Below are 23,710 nucleotides of genomic sequence, written 5' to 3'. Positions count from 1 at the left end.
AAGAAACATAATTATTAAAAAAATCTGTGTGATACGTGTATATATATATACATACATACATACATATATACATACATATATATATATATATATATATATATATATATATATATATGCATATACATCGTATTTACATATGTGCTGTATTTAAAATCCGCGCACGCGCGTGATATACATCATATATTCATTAGATTTTTAATTGTTAGTACATAAAATGACACTCTCTTTTTCACTAATGATTTAGTTTGTAATTTACAAGATAAATTTTTTTAATAGCCATATCATCATAGTATTATATATTTATTGTTAAGAATTTAACTTTGGAGATGCTTCATTATTTGATGCTTTAGAATATATACCAAAATGATTTAACCGACGCCAACGCAAATCTTCTAAATCTGGTGTTGGTGGAGCTGTTACACATTCAAGACTTAATTGTAGAGCTTTCCTTAATTCATCATCTTGATCTGCATCATCAACAACTTCCGTCGATGGCGGTACCTTATTATCGATATGAGACTCCAATCTCAAATTTAGATTCTTATCTATATTATCTTCATTATCTTGTAAACTTAACCGTAATGCTCTTTGCAATTCTTCATTTTCATCATCTTGATCATCTTTCCCTTCTATTGTTATTGGAATTATTCGTTCACGAGGTTTTTTATCGGATGATATCCCTTCTTCAGTTAAATTATTTTTCCTATGGTCCGAGGATGAATTTACAAATTTTGAAGGTACATTAGTAGTGTAAGACCAAGGAACTTTAATTTCTTCTAGAGCACGAACCGCTTTCATAACTTCATCTTCTTCTTTGGTACCTAAACGATATCCTGCTGTCGTAGGCTTCTGTTCTTTAACGCATTCCTTTGTTCTTGGTGCAGGTTTTATTGGATTCTTCATTAATATTTCGTCTGCAGGACATTGCGGAAGTGTACCAATAACAATGAAAATTGAATAACCTGCAAACAAGACATCTATTATTATCTTATATATTATTTGCAATATGTATTTTTCACAGATTATTTACCTTCTTGTAATAATTGAGCCAAATACATTGCTAGATATGTGTCTGATATAAGCTGTGGCCCGCTAAGCATCGAATTCAAATTGAACCATTGAGTTCCAATCTTTCGTATAGTAAACCAATGCCCTTTGTAATTGCAGATATAAGCTTTCATTTGCCTGCAAGTTACATTTACTATCTATAACTATGTAACGTATCCGAAAGACATCCATGTCTTGTAAATTTACTTTGCTATCTATATGTTTACAAAAAGATGCGAATCAATAGGTTAGTATTGCAATATTATTTTGACGTTAGGCAATAACTAATCAAAACAAATGCTAATAGTGTCAAGTAAAGAATTAATAATAACCTACGAAGGATCATTTTGTGCCATCAATGCGGCAGGTTCTGTGCTGTTGTATGGAACCAGCTCCAAACCCCAAACCCCTTTTAAAGCACTGCTAATGACTTGAACGGAAAAATATCCACTGTCATCCATATTTTCTGACGGTTGCTAAATATTAGATACGACATAAAATACGTTTTTAAATTTATTGCAATGTTGAAAGTAAGAATATAAAAGAAATATTTAATGATGAAAAATCTTTAGACAGTATGTTAATTTTACAGTGCACGACATTCGAATCATACTGTAAAGTGGATATATACAATTTGTAAAAATATTAATTTTGGAATTATCTACCTCTAAGAAAAGTTTATAATCTTCGCTATCGACACCTGACTCGGCCATTCTAATACGTTCTGCTTCGTCCATTTGATGACCAAAATTAGCAAGATCTACTGCATTAAAATAAGGACCTTGTAGAAGAGCGTTCAAACAATGTTGCGCGCACAAATATCCTTCTTGCTGCAACAAATAATCTTTTTTTGATCGCAATCAAATACATCGCAAATGTAGTAACCTTTCTTCAATTTTCAACGCTCATGTCAAACTTTACCTTTTCATGAAATATACTCTCCATGTCACAATATTTTTTTGTCGAAGATAACTGTAGAGACAAGCATATATGCGTATTACACCAAGATATATCCTACACAAGAAGGTGATTTTACCAACCTCCTCGGTTAAACGTCATTCATAAAAATATCAGGGAGGCCAAACTCATATAAAGGAGTTGTATCAGTTACATAGATCTATGATCGGTTACGCCCTCATTGTCAATACGGTCTGTTAGTGTGTTGCTATTTCCACGCTATAATGATGTAGATACATGTGTGTTCATTTTATCGAAAATAGAGCTTTCGTACGCATAGAATTAATATTATTTACGATGTAACGTAATATCTATAATAGGAGTATTATCAGATCAATTGCGTCTGATTTTCGTTATTAACACTATCGAATAATGAAAAATGGAACTAAACATCCTATTATGGAAATAGGGAGATTACGCAACAGGGAGAGGAGTACGATTCTGTCTCCGTTATACGCAATTTGACCCGCTAAATTCAAAACGATATGTAACAGAACGAATCGTAACGTTTAAATTGTAATACGCAATTCAATGATTATTTTCTCTGATTCTATTAACAATAAAACGAAGTAAGATTTTTTTTCTTATAACATAGGAGAAGGGAAGAGAAATTGTTAGTTTATTTTTTTTTCCTGTTTTTATTCAAGATTCCGACGGCGCGAAAATTTCAAATATTTGTATGAAATTCCACACTAGAGGGTGCGGACGATGCCGTGCCATTAATGCAACCGTCGACAAGTTTTGTTCTCTTACGTAAAAGTTTGGCTTCTCTGAACTACGACATTTAGGGATGTAACGAGAAAGAGGTTGGCAATATCGCGGGTCGTTCTCGTGGAGACGGATTCGGGTATCGGGACGACCAAGAATAGCGAAGAGCAGCACGCGAATCTATCCGTCCTGTGGCCGAGCGTTGTCTTACCACCGACCGCTCCCTCCGCTTGTAGCCACTTACGTTATTTCATGAGTGATCTTTTGCACGGTGACGCGCACGTATTGCGATTAGCTCGTATATGGGGGCAAGGGACGGTGGACGCTTCTTTCGGCGTCTTGAGCTGCGCCTAGTGAATCGAAGTGAAGTGATATTGCCAAGTGAAAGATCCGGAACATTGTTGAAGAGAGAGTGAAGGGGAGAAAAGAGGAAAAGAAAAGAGAGAGAGAGAGAGAGACAGATAGACAGACAGACAGACAGACAGACAGATAGAAGAAAAAAGCGAAAGAAAAAAGTAGGGAGAAAGAGATAGAGAGAACCAAAAGGATCGAGAGTAACAGAGACAGAGAGAGAGAGAGAGAGAGAGAGAGCCGAGAGTGTGAGGGAGATAGAGATAGAGATAGAGACAGAAGTGGAAGGAGGCGAAGAGACCAAGCGCGCAGTGGTTATAAGGTTGTCGAGCTCGATTGTGTGTGCTTCGAGGCGATGTCTCTCGAGACTCGTTCGAGCTCGGCTCTATTTAAAAGAGCCGAACAGCTCAAACGTTGGGAACAATCTGAAACAAATCGAGAGCCGGCCCAACCGCGTCAAGTAGCAAGGAAGATCAAATTTTCCGATGATTGTGTCTTCTTGGCGGCATGTGCAGCAGGCGACAAGGAGGAGGTTGTGCGTTTACTTCAAAAAGGGGCGGACATCAACACCGGAAACGTCGATGGTCTCACGGCGTTACACCAGGTAAGATATCCTCCCTCTCTATTTTTATCATTTCCATTGTTTATGTCTTACGCCAAACAAATTCTCACCTTTTCGATCAAAATTTTTAATAGGATTGACTAAGAAAAAAAAAAAGCTTAAATATTGCATTCTATTAATTCTTTTTAATTCTTAGATTTCATCTTCGTTTTACCGTCCTCTCTACCTATCTATATATTCATCTATCCATCTATCCATCTATCTTTCTCTCTTTTTATCTGTTTCTCTATTCACTATCGCATGTAACATTGCGTGCAAAATGGCTGCTGCCAGCTTCAGCTGTCCGAGTATAATTACGAATGAATCTTTAGATTTTATTGTCACTATTTATCTTTTCGTTTGGAAGAGAATTCATGAAAGCACATTTTTCCTCGTCCCTTCATTTTACTTCGTGTCTGTCTTTCAAACGTTGTTTATGTTATGAATGACGTCCTTTCTTTAGTTCTACATAGCGATGGCAGTAAGCATGGAAAGAATTTGAAAGATTATCTCATCTCTATCTACCGGAATCAAATTCTCCACGGCAATGATTGTATGACGTTCAATGTTATATAGTTTTAGTTTTTACTATTTAATATTCTTCTATTTTCCAGAAACGAATATTTAATATTCATTTTTATAACTTCTTTTTTTACTATACTTCGAACGTAGTTTATAAAATATTTCAAAGAATTATCTGTAAAGTATAAATTATCATGTAATTATAAATAATTATCATTATTTATTTTTATCATATATTTATCGATACTTTACTTAATGGTTTTAACAATATAATGTTAAAAGCTTCTTACAAAAATAGAACTTATTTTCCATAATAAGTTATTGAAATTATTGAAAATATAAAGTAGTGAGTTACAAAAATGCTGTTTTTAACTATTTTGCTTAGAACCTTAATTGGTTCTATTACATTTTAAAAAAGAAGCTTGTAAATGAACCACATCGATTAAGAATTCTGAAATAGATTTAAATTAGGATGAGACTAAAAATAACTTTGTAAAAGACGTTCATATTACCTATGAGTCTATATGAGACTCCTCAAAATTCTAATCCATTCTATAAGAAAAAATGTTATGTTTAAGGAAATATCATGTTTTTATATTATTAAAAATCAAATTTTGTTAAATTAACTAAGCTTGTGTTAAAAAGTACATTTATATGTACTTAAAATTTTCATTTAGAATAAATCAAAATTTGTATAAAAAATTTGATTTATAAAAAGAGATATATAAGAATTAAATGAATGTTTACTTTTATTTATGGTTTCAATAAGGAAGTTTAGGCATTTCATAGATTTGCGAAAATAGCATGTGAGAGTACATCAGGCATTAAATGCTATTTATAGTTCTCTGTTAGAAGTCGCAGCCCTCACCATTCGTGTTCTGCTTATATCCTCTGTCTTTAGCAGTGTTGTAATAAATAGTTTCTTTGACAAGACCTGGATAGGACCTGGATGTTTAAATTTCTTTACATAAAATTATTATAGTAATATAATTTGTATTAAGTTGACCTATATTTTATTAAATATCAAAGTAATGCAACTAATCAATAATATAAATAAAATTAAATATAAGAATAAATTTATAAGTAGAATGTATATTTGTATCATAGGCATGCATCGACGATGATCTGGATATGGTAGAATTTTTGGTAGAACAAGGAGCGGATATAAATCGTGGAGACAATGAAGGATGGACACCCCTACATGCTACAGCATCTTGTGGCTTCATATCAATAGCTAAGTTAGTAGTTACACAGATTAAATTATTTTGTCTAAATAATTCACTTTTTTGCCTCCTCCTTCATAGGAATTATTTGTGAAAGATAAATCTTACCTTAATTAAGTGTTTTATATACTTATATCTCATATAATCATTTGATATAGATACTTGATAGAACAAGGATGCAATTTGGCAGCAGTTAACAATGATGGCGAATTGGCCCTTGACATCGCAGAAAAGGTTGAAATGGAGGATATGCTACAGCAACATATAAATAAAGCAGGTTTGTTCCTATATATTTATAAAAATAGATTCAAAACAACTCTTAAAATATTATTTCTTTTGTATCTACTATAGGCATAGATTGTGATCAAGCTAGAAGTGAAGAGGAAAGGTCAATGTTAAATGATGCAAGAGCTTGGAGATCAGGAGCACCAGGCAAAGATTCAATGCATCCTAGAACAGGAGCTACGGCACTTCATGTTGCTGCTGCTAAAGGCTACATCAAAGTCATGAAGTAAAGTATCATATTATGATGAAAAACAATTCCTGTGTAATCTAACAGTTTCATTGAAAAGAATTGGTAATTTTATATTTTGAATAATATTGTAGATACCACTTTATGTGAAGTATAATTTTAATATATAGAACAGAATATATTATTTTGTTTTTAATGACTATACTTCAAAATTATTGTTTTAGTATTCTCCTTCAGGCTCGATGCGATGTCAATGCACAAGATTTCGATGGATGGACTCCCTTACATGGTGCAGCTCATTGGGGTCAATCAGAAACTTGTAAATTACTTGTGGATAACTTTTGTGATATGGACATCAAAAATTATGCAGTAAATAATATTTTTATTATAAATATTCATAATATAATTATGATTGTATAAATATTTATTTTATTAGGGACAAACTGCTTTTGATGTTGCTGATGCAGATATTTTAAAAGATTTAGAAGAATTGAAGCAAAAACAATTAACTATGATGAAAGATCATCCACAAATAATTAATAAAAAGCAACCTTCTGTACCAAAGAAACGGTTTGTATATACATTTAAGTATGTTATAAGATATATTTATTAAATAAGTACATTGCACGCAGAAATTTATGTCTGTTGAAATTTTTTTAGTATTTCAACTAATACTGATAGTGCTGTAACGACACAAGAGAGTCCTGAAATTCTGGAAGAAGAAACGCCAAATAAAGTCAAAAAAGTAGAAGTGGAAATTCAATCTGATAAAGACGATTCTAGTACTGGAACGAATAGCGACGTCGGTAAGATTTTTAATCATTAGAATTTTGCTTGATAAAAGTGGTAATATTAGAAAAAGAAGAAAAGATATAGATAAAATGAACATTCAATATATAGTTGTTTTTTATAAGGATTATTTACCTATCTTAACATTACAATTCTTCTAACATTGCTGCGTGGATAGAAGCAACACGAGAAACAGATATGGAAGAGAGTGATGGCGAAGTTGTTTCTGAAACTAGCTCAGAATCACGCTCTTCCACCTGCTCCAATCAGTCTGATAAGTCTAACCAATCAAACCATTCCACATGTCTTACAGATGATGGTAAGTTTTGTCTGTAAGACAGTATTTTTAATATTGTTATTATTAGTAGCGTATGTACAAGTCGTACATACTCTCCTAAATAAAAAGTTTTACTTAAATTAAAGTAAGTTTGAAACCATGATAAAGATCATATTATATTTAGTACATGAAAGAATAAATTAAAGATTAGGGATGACTAATAATGTTGATATAATAAATATGATGATATATATTTTTAATTGTCCTCTATTTAATTCTGTAGAAAAGAAAAACCGAGTAAACAAAGAGGAAACCGCGGCTCATTCTCCGTTATCTGCTATTGAAATCAATAAAGTTCCTAATCAAGTAAGTAAAAAATATATATATATTAAGATATATATAATATATAAGTAGCAGAAAAACTTTATGGTTTTTTATTAATTTGTACATATTTATTTTAGGCTCCAATATTGCCTCCTAAGCAGCAAATTGATAATAATGAAGAAGGAGTTGTTCCATCCTGGAGGCGTTCAGGTTCTTTTCGAAGTAGAATACAAAATGTAGAAGGTAATTAATTTATTAGCAAAAATGAATAATAAATTAATTAATTTTTTAAAAAAATATAAAATGTATGAATGTACAATATAATATTTAATAAGTACGTGTATATAATGTTTATAAAATATTTACTAGAACTTGAAGATAAGGACAAGAGTACTAAGTTGCTAAATACACCAAACAAAATTACTACTGAACCAGAGGTAGTATTAAGAAGAACACACAGTTTTGAGACAGATGAGAAGTAAGTTCATTATTATATTGCTGTTATTTTAATATATATATATATATATATATATATATACATATATTAAAATATATATATAATTTTATATATATACAAAATATATATAATTTTAATATATATATTAAAAATATATATATATATAAATATATATTGTTTATATTTTACTAGCTTCATATATAGTAACACTGTGTGATCTACGTTTATGCTTTTTTTTCGTTATTTGAAGGCTCCTCTGGTTGTTCATCATAAAGTCTATGTTAACATGCTTATGTTGGTTTATGCAAAGTATGTTGTAGAATTATGCTATAATGCCTTATGCTTATATGTAAAGTCCCAAATGTCTAATATATTCATATACAGAGTATTGTACTGCACATAGAGATTCAACAATTGAAACTAGCAGATTACAAGTACAATTTTGTACTTTAATTTTATATCATTAAAGTGAAATCTTAAGATGTTATAATTTGAAAAAGATATATATATTTTATTTTGAAATATACTTTTAATTGAATATTTTATTTTCTTAAAATTTATAATAATAATGAAAATATTAATTAGTCATTTAGAATAACTATAATTTATAATTTTAATGACTTCAGAAGAGTCTTTAGTTATATGATTAATATTTTGTAAAATAATATAAATTTTATGCTCATGATAATCAATGTTTAATATACAGGATATTGCACTTAAAACATAACATTTAGGTGTTTTTTTGCTTTTGAATAATTTTTCTATAAGAATATTAATAGTGAAAGTGTTGCAGAACAAAAAGGGAGCAAAATTAGAGATAATAGAAAGATAATAGAGATTATTTTTATAAATTGTCAGATGGATCATTGCTAGTAATTTGTTTACATTCAAAAGCAATAAAAATCTTGTGTTTTTTTTAGTGCTTTATCTTATATATAGACAATTAGTGTAGCATTATGCATGGCACGATGCATGTTATGCAGGTTCTATGAGCAATACTTGGCATTACACGCTCGTATCAAGGCATCTTCCTGCCCTACTCTCCATCGTTGTAACGCAGTTTCTCCTACTCATACCAATGCTACAACACGTTCTGCATCTCTGCGCGAAACACACAGGTACAAATGCATGTTTCATAACTGATTTTCATAATATTTATCACAATATTAATTATTGTATGTATATCACACATCAAAAATAAGATTATAATATCAGTAAACAAATTTATTTATGTCTTTTGAATCAGATTATATTATGATACATAATGTGTACACATTCATTATACACATATAATATACAGAATGATAAGCATAATAATAAATTAAATAATTAATAATAATTTAATGTATATTATTTTATTCTTTGATATTCTTGGCACACATTTTAATTTTTTTGTACAGCACTATAAATACTTGTATCTGTGTATTTGAACATTTTTATACTAAAGTTATTATTATGCTTCTTTTATGCTTGGTGATGGTTTCAATAATTTCAATGCTTTATATTTTATTTATTTTAAAAGCAATATAAAACATATCAAAATTGATTAATTACAATTAAACAATACATAAAATATATAGTATAAAGATCATTTTATTATTATGAATTATTTATGATTATTAAAATCGAGAATTCATTTTCAGTTATTATTTTACAATAATTGGAATTATTTTCTTTTGTTACTATATTTCATTCTATACGGTTTTTTTTTATTTTGGGTTTAGAAGAAAAGAAATCAAATTAAATTTGGAATTATCAAGAACGCCACAGGGAAGCAATACACTTTCACCAACATCTGCATCTAAAACATCACCACTAAGTGCACTGCCAACTACAACCACTACAACTGCCAACACAGTGACGACAACAATTACTACTAGTCCTGTTCCTCTAAATCAGATACGCAGGTAATTATTTTCTTGTTCTTATTAATGCAGGTGGTAGTGACAACAAATATAATTTTGGAATAAATGGAGAAAATTATAAGAGAGATGAGAAATTTTTCATAAAGAAAAAATTTCCTCATGTAATACGGTTATATCATATTGGAACAATTGGTTAAGTTATCGTGACTGAAATTATAATAATGCTCGCGCCATGCATTATAATATCGTTTAATATGACTGGGTAGTGTTCAACCAATGGAAGCTACATCTACACTTCTATCGAGTGCAAACAATACTGTAGCAGTATCTGGAACTCCCACTACACCTGGAGGGAGCAAGCTAAGTCCAGGAAATATCTTCAAGAATTTCTTCAAGTGGGTACCTAATGTTTGACCTGAGAGGAATTCTCTGGAGAAGTGTGATCTTGCGTATCTTAAGATGTCTATACGCACAAAATTAATTTACTGACAATAGCATGGATCTTTGCTTTGCAGTGTGATTAGCTTTTTCAGTTGCATTGTATATTTTTAATTCTTTTTCGTCCAGATAATTATTTCAATATCATTTGCTAAAAGAATTTAAAATCATTTATAATTAATAGATCAAAGATGACTGATAAAAGTAAGTAATTTATCAAATTTTGGTTAACAGACATACAATGTGATCATTTTGACAAGTATTTTAATATAAGAATCAAGCTGTAAACATACATACATTTGTTTTTGTTTATTAACACAAGAACTTATTACTCAATTTTTCCTGTCAATTATTTTTCTTTTGTGGTAGCTTATTCAAGTTTCTTATATCTATACATACGTTTATTTATTTTGTATAAATTTATAAATTTTTTATATAAATTTCATACAAACAGAAAGTCATTTACCAAATAAAATTCTTATAAAAATAGGTATTAATTTACAGCAGCAGAAATTTTTTATCATCGAAAAGTTTTGCAATGGGAACCACATTATATATTGGATTATACACGGACACTATGATTGCTTGCACATTATTTTTAAAACAATGCTTAAATGATTATAAAATCGTGACCTTTATGACATAGTATTTTTATTATATAAATATCATACTAGTTTTGGTTTTCGTGTTATATACAACCAAATATGTTAAATACAATCAAATAAATGAATATTTTATCGTTTTTTAGTTTATATGTATTGCGCTGGCATGTATATACATATATATCACATCATGTATATTTTTCTTTCTCTTCAGATCCTTTGTCCCACCTGTTCGTGATGAAGAAAGTGAGACACAAAGAAAGGCACATGCGAAGAGAGTACGAGAAACTCGACGTTCAACTCAGGGAGTAACATTAGACGAAATCAAAAGTGCAGAACAACTTGTAAAGAAAAAACAACAAAACAATGAAGTGCCCAGTTTGACAGCACCTTCTCCGCAGGTAATAATACAATATCTTCATTTTCTATATTGCAATAATGTTATGTTTGTTCGTTTTTAAAATATTAAAAAAGAGAAATGATTAAATTTATAGTTTCCTTTTTATATTTAGGAATGAAGAAGTTCATCCTTTGTATCATTTTTGTATCGTTAACATAGCAATGCTCCTCTGCCAAGATCATAAAAAACCGTTAATAGCTTTTAGAATGACAAAGATTGATATTATGCTTTCTAGTTTCTTCCTTTTTTAAATTCAGAACCAAACACCAAAATAAACTGACACAACTGCGATATATTCTACTTTTACGTACTACTCTACATGTATGCATCAATAGCTTCCGCATAACAAAAGTTTACATATATGATTTTATTCATATTTTTTTTAAACCAAGCAGCCTGCAGCTTCTGTCAGCAATACAGCCTCAATCACAGCTACAATAACAACAGCGACACCTACCACAGTGACTGCAAATAAACCTTCTGAAGAATCTAATTTGCCTGAAAGGCGACCTTCTTGGAGACTCAGGGTAGATAACGGAAGCAAGGTCGGTGATACCCATAATCTTCAAGTATATACACTTAAAAATCCGCAATGCAGCAGTTTGTGTTCATGGATATTACATATCATTGGTTGGAATTACAATTAATCACTTGTTATAATAGTAGACACTGACTGATAGAATTATATATTTGCTTGTATATTCACAGACTAGGCAAATACATTGCATTGATTTTTTTCAAACTAAATTTTCAAATGCATATAATTTATATTTATAGTCGTACGTATGAGCGTACATGCCTGGATTTTTATTTGTTTTTTAGAGGCTTATATAGTTTATATTATCTTTTATTATGTTTCTAATTTTATAATATAAATTGAATGCTATGTTGGAAAAAAGAAAAAAAAACATGCAGTATTAGTGTGATTAAAAAGCATGTTCACGTACTATGATGAATAACATTTAAAGGATGTTGATTTATGACTTGCAAGTGAACAGAATTTGTATTAAATTACTTTTGATATTTATTTATTTTTACCTATTCCTTTATTGCTTTATAAGATTGCTATAAAAATTTCATGTGCAATTTATTTTTATTTAAGTTATAATGCATAAATGTCTAATTTACATTGATACTATATAAAATTAGAATATATTAATAGATAGTTTCATTAGGGACAAAAAAAATAGAAAACAAAAGAAAAAAAAATAATGCGAGCTTATTGTTGACATATTAATTTATGGCTACATGGGAAGGATTATATTTAAAAATGTTTTTGTAGAAAATGCATGAAAGAAGAATTTTTGTTTTTTGTAAGATGGTATCTTTCTTTTCTTTTTTTTTTATCGTGTATTTTATCTTTATTTTCCATATTTAAAATTTTGGCTTTCACTATATTCTCAAGTAGATAGAATTGTGTATATAATAAAAATATGTAAATGATGTAAATATAACTAATATCTGCATAATTTGTATTTATGTTCAGTCTTATCAAGAAAATTAAACTGATTTTACTATCATGCCGATCTGCTTTATTTTGCACCCATTACTTGCACTATTGAAAAAAAATTGATAAATAAGAATTAATTTGTAAATATTCAAAATTTAAATATATTATTCAGTTTCAGTTAGAGGATGCAAATAACAGGTCACCTGACATTACATCTACTTACATGAGAAGACCATCCGGTGGAACTGGTATACCCAGACCATCATCGGCACCTGTGGAAACAATCACGCCGAGTCCTGCAGAAACTACTGTTACATTACCACTTCGACGATCATTGAAACCATCTGAAGACAAAGGTGAATATTTGCAAAAAATCATTTATATCACATTTGTATTTAAAAGATGTAATACTTATAAAACTTCATTTCATATTTTCATTGATATAAGATTTATCATGGTACTTAATTAATTCTTACTAATTTTCTATCTATTTTTATGATCTAATAATGAAATATCAAAATTATAAATGATTATACTTCATTATAATTATAAAAATCATATTTATTATAGAGCAAGATAAAGAAAATGATAGCAGAAATGCACAAGCTACTCAAGCAGTTATACAAAGGAGGAGAAGGCCTAAAAGACGTTCTACGGGTGTTGTTCATGTTGATATGGATGTTAGTAAAATTTTTTATTTTTATTTATTTATTTGTGTATTTATTATTTTTTTGTTTTTAATAAAATATGCATGTATTGAATGCAAATATATTAACATAAAAAAATTATATGCATAAAAAAATATGCAGTTAATAATATAACATTAATTATTATAATAATGTTTTTTCTATTATATGTAAATGTGTTTATCTGCTTATGATTTTTATTAAAGGTCTACAAATAAGATTAATAATATATGTATGTATTTATTTACAGGAAATAGATCCTGAAAAACAAGACATATCTGCTGGTGGTGATTTTGAGGATACTAAAGTGAACCATAGTGAGGTATGTAACAAAATATTTGTATAAATATTCATAAGTAATTTTTTATTTGTGTATATTATTGTAAATAATGTCATGCTTTGTAGAAGCTTTATTCTATTTTTAGATTAGTTTCTGGGAAGATTAAACTCTAATTCACGTTTGCTTGGATAAAAATAGTTTTCTTGTATTTATAGAACTATATTTTATTATGATTTATATATTTAATATTTTATAATCTTTTAACTTTAATTAATAATATTAATGAAATAAATTCAATATAGTTAAGTATTTATATAATTTTTTAAATTAAATTTTGATAATTATATATGCATTTTTTATTTAAAAACTGTCATATAAAAATAGTACAATTTAAAAAAGTAATATTGAATAGTTTACATTTCATTCGCAGACAGTATTGAAAAAGGAAATGGACATGAGTATGCTTTGGTTATTTCTAAAAATACATCATTGACATTTGAAACTTGATGTGCCTTTGACATTTAAGCTCACCATAAAAAGTAGAATGAATTAATTATAGAAGAATAAAAGTTTATCATTAGATATAAAAAAAAAATAATAAAAAATTTACCAAAAGAATATACATACATTATATTTTTTAATAGAACATTTATGAGAAAAACGAAGAATTATATCAAACATTTTAATTTTTATTTTTGCTACTACAATAAATCTCATTTGTTAATTTAGAGCATGAGTTGTAACCAATTATATTCTTGAGATCTGTGCAATATAATACGTTTTCGAAAACTCCTCAAATAATACTGTGTAGTTGACCAGAAACACACAACCTTGACATGAGTATGGGTATCTGCATGTGTTCCATAAATAGATCACAGAAGCAACACGGTGAAGTAAACTGGCTGATGACTTGAGTTCCACTACCCAGTTTCCGTCAGTCAAACTCTTGCTGTCAGTAAAAGTAGACTATTTTCTTTTAGTAATATTTTTAAATAATTTGATTTGTGTTATATATTGTGTACAATGTTGTGATTGCGATAATTTTAGATCATCTGTATAATACGTATATATCTTATTACGAAAATGTCTTCATATAGAAAAAGAACACAAGGAAAGCCTACAACAGCTGCAGGTTTAAGAGCTCAAGCATCAGCAAACGGAAGTTCCATTTTTGGAAATAGACCGCGGAGTGTACCCACATTATTTTCTCTGAATCAAAATAGTTATGCAACCTTATTAGGGATTAATAATGTCAAGTCATATAGTACTCCAAGCTTTTTAAATAAAAATACAAAGAATACTGGATCTTTTAGAAAAAATCCGTATTCTAATTCTACAAATAATTTAAATTATCAGAATTCATTCACTACATATGGTGGAACATCTTCAGGATATGGTGGTGTTATTTTGCCATCTCATTCGTCAAATAGCTCTCTAAATCTTGCAACACCCTCTTCTAGTTATAGTTATATGAATTTAAGTGCAAATAATCACTCATCGTTGCAAAGAACTGAGAGTTTTAACAAAACAAAATTGAAATCAAATGCTAGTCTGAGCTCTAAAAGTGCCAGCCTGCAGAGTTTAACCAGTTCTGAAGGATATGCAGTAAGAGCTTACAATACGCGATAGAATTAAATATTATTTCTTATAATATAATTTTTCAATTTAAAAATTTATTACGTTTTATTAATGAAATGTTTATGTGATTTGTTTCAGAGTGGAAATGATAGACCTGGTAGGTCGAATAGACTAGGTTCTGTATCATCGATATCATCTGAAATATCTTCAGCTTCAGCAAGAATTAAATCTACGTCTTCAGAAAATGGTGAAATTGACTATAAAAAATTGTATGAAGAATCTCAAGCAGAAAATGAAAGACTTAGAGAAAAGCTTAAGCGATCAGATGAACAGTTGAAAGAAGTTAGAAGTTTATTAGATAAAGCACAAAATTCTCAGAACAAGTCTGTTTTATCTGAGGCAGAAAAAAGGGAAAGGAGGGCCATGGAGAGGAAATTATCAGAAATGGAAGAGGAATTAAAGGTATGACTGTTAAGAATACTTATATTGTTAGGACGTACGCGCGTTATCCGTATTATAAAAGAAATTTGAATTTGAGGGAATCACATCTGACTTTTTTAATCTTATGATTGTAAGTGATCAAATCACAAAATTATTTTTTTCATCTTAATTCTAGTTTATTCGTCAATTACATTATTCATATATCTGTAATTACGTGTTTCCTTAGATTGCACGTTAAAATTTTTCAGTTGTTTTGATTGCCACTGCTGAACGCGGCAAAAATGCATTTTATCGATCTATTTATCGTTGATTCAGGAACTGTAAGCTTCAGCGCATTGCTTTTTTTCTTTATTTTTGCCATCTTCCGGCGCTTACCTCTTTTGTATTTTTTTTTTTTTTTTTTTTACGATTTATGCTTGGTTTTATCACACATAGTGAAATCATTTTATTAGCACGGTTTTTTCTTTCTTTCTTTTTTCTTTTTTCTTTCGTTTTTACTCTTGTTTTGTGATTTCCATTATGCTTTTGGGCCATAGGGTGCTCAAATTAGTGGATATAATTAGTGGATAAAATAGATCACTCATATGGTTTTGGTTAATGGGGCTTTTATCAAACGATCGGATTCGGGCTAATCGTTTCACTGTTTACAGCAATTACAAAAGCTCAAAGCTGAAAATGAGAGATTGAAAGCCGAAAATCGGGCACTTACCCGCGTCGTATCCAAACTCACCAATACTACTAAATAGGTAAAGGACATGACAGCATTTGCGTTAACATATTTCGTACTTCATGTACAACTTAATTAATTCATTAATTACAACTTTATGTTCTGATTTGCAACATTAAAACTCTGAAACGATATTGCTCACTTACTTATATATATTTAGCTTTGCAAACATTTACCTTGTTTAGTTATTGTCATTAGCACGATAATCATGTTACTTCAACACATTTACAGAAAACATTAGGAATATCTTCTTCATCTTCTTACAAAAATTCTATAACTCTTTTAGAAATATATGTTTACATATCAGCAGAATCAAACTTTCATTTTGATCGCCTTCTACTATGATAACGCTTGTCTATCCTTTTTATTTATATAATATTATATATTACTTTCACTACTTTTATGTAACAAAAATAATTTCAACTTTCGTACATTATTCCATTGTAACTTTTAAAATAATTGTGTTATGCATGTTATGCAAATTAAGGATCATATATGATAAAATGATAACAACATCTATCTTTAATATATCAGTAAGTATTGAAAAGTAGGTTTCTCTCTCTGTATGTGTATATATATATATATATATATATATATATATATATATATATATATAATATATATACACGCGCGCGCGCGCGCGTATGTGTGTATATTACAAGTAGTTCATTATTAATCTAATTAATATAATTAAAAATATGCTTTACATATTATTTTTACATTATATTCTATGCACATATAAAATTAACAATTATCATGATAGATTTATATAAATATAGACACAAAATGAATCTATTTTTCTATTTGTCTATAATTCTATGTATCTCAAAAATCACTTTATTGTTCATTTTAAATATTTTAGATATATAAAATTGTATATTTCTTTCTGTATCTTTTTCATTGAGCAACACAATATCTAATTTTGATGTTAGATTACTTTGTGGATTTGATAATGATACTATGAAATTATTCAGATAAAAGTAATAAAGAAGAGAAAATAATTTCGTTTTAGTGCGATAAGTAAATATTAATAGAATCAATTTTAGAAGAAGTGTTTAGTTAGCAGTATCGATTCTGACAAAATTAAGTGTATATTCTTCATGTCCTTGTAAAAATTAGTTTAGCAGTATCGGAGAAAAGAAAATTCACACTAAAATTTTAGATAATTATTTTTCTATCTAATTATAAAAAAAGCAACGGTCACGTACACATTCTACACACACGCACACGCGCGCGCGCAACAATTCTTATAAATTGGAAATCATATTTTTATTTTTGTATTTTACTTTCTTAATATATTTCTTTCTAACTATTCATTTGTATAAAATTAATGTAAAAAATAGCAAATCTGGGTACATTTAATTTAAATTTAAGTAGAAAATTGTTAATATAGAACATTCATTAAGCTTTAAATAATTATTTTCAATAAATTGAGGTAGGTATCTGAAACTTACATTTGTCTTATAATGTGAGTTTTCAAATATAAATTTTTTAAATTAATGGCAGTGCTATTCTTATTTTATTCTATTGCATTTACAATTATAATTAAAAAATTATTTGTTAATTATCGCTATTTTTAATATTGGTCTAATAACGATTTTAAATTGCAATGTCGCTTGCCATTTTGACACATTTTTATTAAAATATGTGAGCTGTATATCATTTTTTTTATCCGATTCATAGTAACATTGTCCATATTCATATGATGATGATGATGATGATGATGATGATGATGATGATGATGATGATGATGATGATGATGATGATGATGATGATATTTGTATATTATTATTTCTATTGACATATATATATATATATATATATATATATTAAACTTTTTTACAGGTTATGGATCAGTTAAAATGTGAAAACCAGAGGCTAAAGGATGAAAATGGTGCCTTGATCAGAGTGATCAGTAAATTATCTAAATAACTTTAGTGCTCCTACGTTAAAAACAACATGAATCCTTTTTAGTTGTACTACTCCTGCATTGATTGAATTCTTTTAAATGGTACAACATATTCATTATATTGTTAATATTCTTATAATGTATATTCTATCATCATATTATTGATGAATTTATTCTTGTGCTAGAAAGTTAATTTATTATAAATAGTATCAGTTACTCGCGTGGCTGTGCCAAGAGCGACAATGTTTTGCTCCTATTCCTACGATCTTATATATATTTGATCATAAAGCAAATTTAGAATTTGTATTATCTTAAATTTTCTTCTTTCAGTCAAAGATAAATTTCTTAGATCATGATAGTGCCAATACTACATGAAAAGCAGATTGAACTTTATTCAATCCGTATGTAAATCCATTCTTTTATTATAACAACAATTTTAATTAATCATGCTGTTGATGTTGACTCTTTTTAAGCACATTTTGTAAATATATAATAACTTGTGCGAAATGTTCTACCCTATGGGATACAGATACATATACATATACATATACACATGATTAAAGTAGAATTTACTATTTATATATTATCTTTCTGACATTCGTCCTTAAAAATCTATAAGTTACAATTGCCATGGCATTTTATAAAATACATAGAACAAAGTGAGAAAGCTGTGGATTAAGGAGATGATTTTCACAGTACTAAAGTGGCCTTTTTCTAAAGACTGTCTTTGTAAATCTTTTATCATCATGATTTTTTCGTCGAAAGTTTCAATTATCATAGTGACAATTTTTTTATGCTATTTTGCTGCTTGTTTTTAGTAATAATGCAGCAGATGTCATTTTTGAATAAAATTAGTAGGCTATCATATATTTCTCCAAAGTATTATGTGCATTGTATTAATGCATATAAGCATTTGGAATTTTATTAAAAATTGTTAATTTTAACGAATTTACTAATACATATACCAGATAGATTGAGTATATTTTTGCAGTAGCGTTCGTGAAAAAAGTATTAATCTTACATCTGATTAGGTTTGTAAACCGTATTCATAGGCATGGCATTTTTTCAGCAACAGCAGCTCTTTATATAAAATTTTACAGAAATGATATAGTTTAGACGTATGTCTAATTTTGATGTACTAAGAAAAATGTCTCGTTAATGAATACGGCTCTACATATTTATAAATAATCAAAGGAAGAAGATATCGTACAAGTGACATTGTGTTTTTTAACAATTTTATTGTAAACAATTGTAAAAAGATATATGGAGGTAGTTGTTTCATAATGAAGTTTGTTATAAAATAACACTCTTGTGTAACTGTTTAGTATATAGATATGTTCTCTGTATTATATAATAGTGATATGTATGTGCTTATTGTATTATATAGTTTCAAAGTGTTCACATGGAAAAAAAAACAAAAACAAAAAAAAAAACAAAAAAGTTCTTATATAAATACAAATTTATGTGTAGGATCTGTGAAAAAAAAAAAAATAGAATATAACCAAACAAAAAATTAAATAGGACCCCATTTGCTTTTTAAGCATCAGTTCTGTAGATATTTAAATTTTTAATTTGAAATTTTTAAAAATAATTCTTTTATTCAACAAAGTTTTCTATGCTATATGTATAATATAATATTCTCTATTTTATAATTATAATCATTGTATAACTGATGCTATAAATTGCAATATGCAGAACGATCTTTATCAAATATAACCTATATTATTATTTATATTATATTTAGAAATATATCCTATTATTATTATTTACGTAAGTAGTATTTTAGTACGACATATTTTTAGTAGTATTACAGATGAATAATAAAGGACTAGATATTGTTATAGCTAGTGTAATCAGCAACTACAAAATATTATTCATTTTTATTATCAGTATTTATAAAGTTAGAAGAACAATTTATATTTGGTTCCAGAATTAAAATGTCTTTATCAAAATATTTTTTATCTTTTATCTTTTCTGTATATATGTGAAATATTCAAAATTTTAGCATGTATTATGATCATTTTCTTCTTATGGAAACTATTCATAATTTGATAAAGATTGTTATCTGCTTTTACCTTCCAGGATATACTAATAGACATGTCACGTTCTCAGGCATAGGAAATGCATAGAATGCTATGCGATGTGTCTATATTTTATTTAATGATTATAAATATTAAGAATAAACTTACTATGATTTTGGCAACACGATTATAGTTGCAAAGGGGGACTGATAATTCTAGTCTCCAATTTGTAATATCAGGATTATTTATTTCCTATTTGATTTTGTACTTGTGACATTACAATTTATAGAGAATTATGTGCAAAAAATTTATCACGATGTTTTATATAATATTTTGGATATAATAACATGTAAATATGTTAGAAAAAACAGCTTTTTAAAGTAATCATAAAAGTTCTTTTTATATATATACCACACACACACACAAACACACGTGCGCGCGCGTAATCACGCGTATGTATATATCTATAAGATATATTTATTATAAAGTAGCGTGACCAAAAACATATATTAAAATTAAAGTAATCAATCAAAATAATATGCAAAATTGTTTTGTGCTATTATATACATATCAGGTAAGTTCATAAATATATACCTTTTTTTAAGATGTCAATAAACGGTTCATAATTAACACTACTTTATTCATGTCAGCACAGTCATTTGTACTTTCAGCTACTTTTCGTAACAATGTTTTAAATACTTTCTGTTTCCCGGCTTTATATTTCTTTACGGTTTTTGGATTTTCTTTAATTATTCTATTACATATAATTTCTAGTTCGTTTTCATCACTTATTAATATCCAGTTGTTTTCTTTAATAATCTATATGTAATAAATAGATATGAAATGATTATAAAATTTGATTCTAACATAAAATGTACATATTAAATGTATATAAGATTAATCTTACCTGGCTGGGATTTTTATCTGATGTAACATTTAAATAATGTAATACTTTTATTGCTATTGCCACATTAACTTGTTTAGACTGGTACAAATCAAGCAATTCTACAATATTTTCTACATTGTTCTTGCTAAAAAAATTTAATCAATTAATATTTTTGATAAAAATTTACATCTTATTTAAACAAGTGTATCTATTATTCACATTATAAATCCACTAATGATATGAATGTATGATAAACTTACCAATAATCAAAATTTAAATCATTTGTATTTAAAAATAACTGTAATGTATTTATGATGAAATTTGCTGCTATATTTGGATCCAAATTTTTGTTTCTTTCAATTATGTCAAAAAATAATTCTAAAAATTCTAACTCATTCTAAAATAAGATACAAAAGTAAATTATATTAAGATCATTGCAAATTCATCTTTTCAGATTAATGACATTAAAACTAACACATATTTGGAAGATCAAACGATCTTTAAGATTATATATTTCTTTCAACTTCCTGCGTTTTTCATATGGTAATTCAGGTAATTGTTCCCTTAATGTAGCAACATCTACTAAGTTATATTTATTTTCAGTATTATCGAGACATATTCGTAGAGGAAGAAGATCTGTTTCAGGCATGAATCGATAATCCTAGAATTAATAAAATAAAGATGATTACTGCATTATCTTTTTAAAATATTAAAATCAAAAGTTAATTGATCTTAAGACTAAAATTTAATATACCAATACATTTTATACCTGTTTTTCCTCTTTTTCTCTTAATGGAACGGTTCTCTTGTTCACACTATCCCATGCTCTGGTTTCATTAAAAACTAACTGCCCATTTTCTAGAATTGAAATCTGTCGGTTTATCTCATATTTTATGGCAGAGGCAACAGCACGTATATGTCCAATATTTTTTAATTCTGTACGAACTCCTAAATTATCATCATAACTTACAGAAACATTTGCATCAATTCTGAATGCTCCTTCTATAATGTTATGTCAGAACTATAACTCTATATACAATATTATATTTATAAAAAAAAAAAATTATATTTTGTAGACCTTCCATTTTACATGAACAAGTACCCAATATTTTAAAAATGTTCACAAGTTCTTTTACAGCAGCTGCAGCTTCCTCTCCATCGGTTAAATCTGGTTCAAAAACTAATTCCATTAATGGTACACCTGCACGATTTAGATCTATAAGATTCCTATCATAACAGACATATATGAACTCTGCAATATATTGATATTATAGTTGGAAAACTAATAAAAGGACAATAATAAAACACTTTATAGTAAATTATATAAATAACAATTAATAACTACTAAAATGAATTATGCAATTAAAATCGTTTTCTTACCTTCCAATGGATTCATCATGAAAACTTCGTCCACTGTCTTGTTCTAATTGTATTTGTTTTATTTTCGACGTTTTCATATATAGTTCTCTATTTGTCTCTGGATTGCCTACTAGGAAACATAATTTACCATTAACAGCCAATGGTTGCTTGCATTGTGTAATTTGATATCCAGCCTATATAAAAAAAAAAATATACATATATATTTGTAAAAGAAGATATACAAATATATACATTTACATACGTATATATTTATTATTAAAGAAATACTTAACATACCGGTAAATCTGCATAAAAGTAATGTTTTCTTTCAAAGATTGAAATTTCATTTAATGTACAAGATAATGCTAAGGCAGTGCTAATACCTGCTTCAACACATTTTCGATTAAGCACCTATAATAATTTATTTTGTATATTTATTTTTATAAGTAAAAATGAGTTTAAATTTACCGGCATTGTTCCTGGAGTTGCACAATCAAAATAAGATACAGAAGAATTAATAGGCTTTTGAAACATTGTAGAAGCAAAAGAAAACAATTTTGAATTTGTTGCTATTTGTGCATGAATTTCTAAGCCAATAGCTGGTCTCCATTTCTTCCTAAAATATAATAATAATTAATAAAAATATTAAAAGAAATTAATATATTTTGATATTGTTATTCTAAAATAATGTTTATATTAATAATTGTTTATACTCAGTTGTATGTTCTTGCGTTGATAAATATAATCGTGAAAATCGAGCGATTATATTTTGTTGACACTTTGTAAATATTTGACAAGACTTAACAGTTATATTCATTTTTAATATTTTAAAGCAGATAATATGATATTCAAGATAGATCACGATACTGAAGTTACATCATCGAAATATCGATTAGTTAATATCGGTTATCGAAATTATCGCAAACACTCTAACCAGTTAAAATAGAAGAAATTGGAAAAAGATTACGATGTATCGATATAGTGTTATTAGCTTATAAGAAGCAGTCATAAGATATCATGACATTTATTTAAAAGCACGAAATATAATTATTCTTATATAAATATCTCGCAGATCATTGATCGTTGGTTAAAAAAAGCAAATTTCCTTCGTCTCGTAGATAAACCAAACACGACATACTTTATATATTAATGTTTCTTTCACTTAAATACACATGTCAGAAAATATATATTACGTATGTAGCGTGTTATTCTTTAAGAAAATTTAACTTCAAATTTGACTTTTTAATATTTAGAAATTCGTAACTCCTTCAACGATCTCTGATTCATATATTCAATAATTTCATGAAAAATATACGTGATAGAGGAACAGAAGAGAAAGA

General features: G+C 28.0%; 4 protein-coding genes across 16 annotated transcripts; 1 reads left to right on the top strand and 3 right to left on the bottom strand.

Annotated features, from left to right (window-relative positions):
- Positions 1-306: 306 nt before the first annotated feature.
- On the bottom strand, positions 307-1,181 carry LOC127069200 (ataxin-3-like). The gene is made up of 2 exons (XM_051005975.1): positions 1,031-1,181; positions 307-962 (listed from the first exon to the last, which is right to left on the bottom strand). Exons 1-2 carry the CDS (start codon positions 1,179-1,181, stop codon positions 307-309), a joined length of 807 nt encoding a protein of 268 aa, XP_050861932.1.
- On the bottom strand, positions 1,039-2,398 carry LOC127069022 (ataxin-3-like). 3 transcript variants are annotated; one of them, XM_051005618.1, is made up of 4 exons: positions 1,969-2,396; positions 1,713-1,877; positions 1,380-1,523; positions 1,039-1,185 (listed from the first exon to the last, which is right to left on the bottom strand). In XM_051005618.1, exons 1-3 carry the CDS (start codon positions 1,990-1,992, stop codon positions 1,380-1,382), a joined length of 333 nt encoding a protein of 110 aa, XP_050861575.1. In that variant the 5' UTR covers positions 1,993-2,396; the 3' UTR covers positions 1,039-1,185. The 3 variants fall into 3 exon arrangements, with proteins under 3 accessions (XP_050861575.1, XP_050861573.1, XP_050861574.1); XM_051005616.1 differs by having other exon boundaries at positions 1,123-1,262; positions 1,384-1,523; positions 1,969-2,398; XM_051005617.1 differs by having other exon boundaries at positions 1,124-1,262; positions 1,969-2,397.
- A 379-nt stretch (positions 2,399-2,777) lies between these two features.
- On the top strand, positions 2,778-20,517 carry LOC127069009 (protein phosphatase 1 regulatory subunit 12A). 7 transcript variants are annotated; one of them, XM_051005573.1, is made up of 22 exons: positions 2,779-3,667; positions 5,294-5,424; positions 5,568-5,686; positions 5,761-5,920; positions 6,106-6,250; positions 6,318-6,451; positions 6,542-6,687; positions 6,849-6,989; positions 7,231-7,313; positions 7,409-7,514; positions 7,641-7,749; positions 8,712-8,846; positions 9,453-9,635; positions 9,860-9,988; positions 10,848-11,034; positions 11,426-11,578; positions 12,656-12,839; positions 13,054-13,163; positions 13,420-13,491; positions 15,166-15,489; positions 16,119-16,214; positions 18,041-20,517. In XM_051005573.1, exons 1-21 carry the CDS (start codon positions 3,419-3,421, stop codon positions 16,212-16,214), a joined length of 3,096 nt encoding a protein of 1,031 aa, XP_050861530.1. In that variant the 5' UTR covers positions 2,779-3,418; the 3' UTR covers positions 18,041-20,517. The 7 variants fall into 7 exon arrangements, with proteins under 7 accessions (XP_050861537.1, XP_050861530.1, XP_050861536.1 ...); XM_051005574.1 differs by having other exon boundaries at positions 2,782-3,667; positions 11,429-11,578; XM_051005580.1 differs by lacking the exon at positions 11,426-11,578 and having other exon boundaries at positions 2,778-3,667.
- LOC127069011 (glutamyl-tRNA(Gln) amidotransferase subunit B, mitochondrial) lies at positions 20,352-23,651 on the bottom strand. 5 transcript variants are annotated; one of them, XM_051005591.1, is made up of 10 exons: positions 23,509-23,651; positions 22,839-22,986; positions 22,668-22,781; positions 22,392-22,564; positions 22,090-22,238; positions 21,781-22,013; positions 21,487-21,672; positions 21,272-21,408; positions 21,033-21,156; positions 20,352-20,944 (listed from the first exon to the last, which is right to left on the bottom strand). In XM_051005591.1, the coding sequence occupies exons 2-10, from the start codon at positions 22,902-22,904 to the stop codon at positions 20,726-20,728; spliced, it is 1,401 nt and encodes a 466-aa protein (XP_050861548.1). In that variant the 5' UTR covers positions 22,905-22,986; positions 23,509-23,651; the 3' UTR covers positions 20,352-20,725. The 5 variants fall into 5 exon arrangements, with proteins under 5 accessions (XP_050861548.1, XP_050861543.1, XP_050861544.1 ...); XM_051005586.1 differs by lacking the exon at positions 23,509-23,651 and adding an exon at positions 23,084-23,221; XM_051005587.1 differs by lacking the exon at positions 23,509-23,651 and adding an exon at positions 23,084-23,221 and having other exon boundaries at positions 22,114-22,238.
- Between the last annotated feature and the right edge of the window lie 59 nt (positions 23,652-23,710).

The sequence above is a fragment of the Vespula vulgaris genome, chromosome 14, assembly GCF_905475345.1.
Source record: "Vespula vulgaris chromosome 14, iyVesVulg1.1, whole genome shotgun sequence".
NCBI lineage: Eukaryota > Metazoa > Arthropoda > Insecta > Hymenoptera > Vespidae > Vespula > Vespula vulgaris.
The sequence above is the reverse complement of the archived record's forward strand: the minus strand, read 5'-3'. Positions and strand labels throughout refer to the sequence as shown.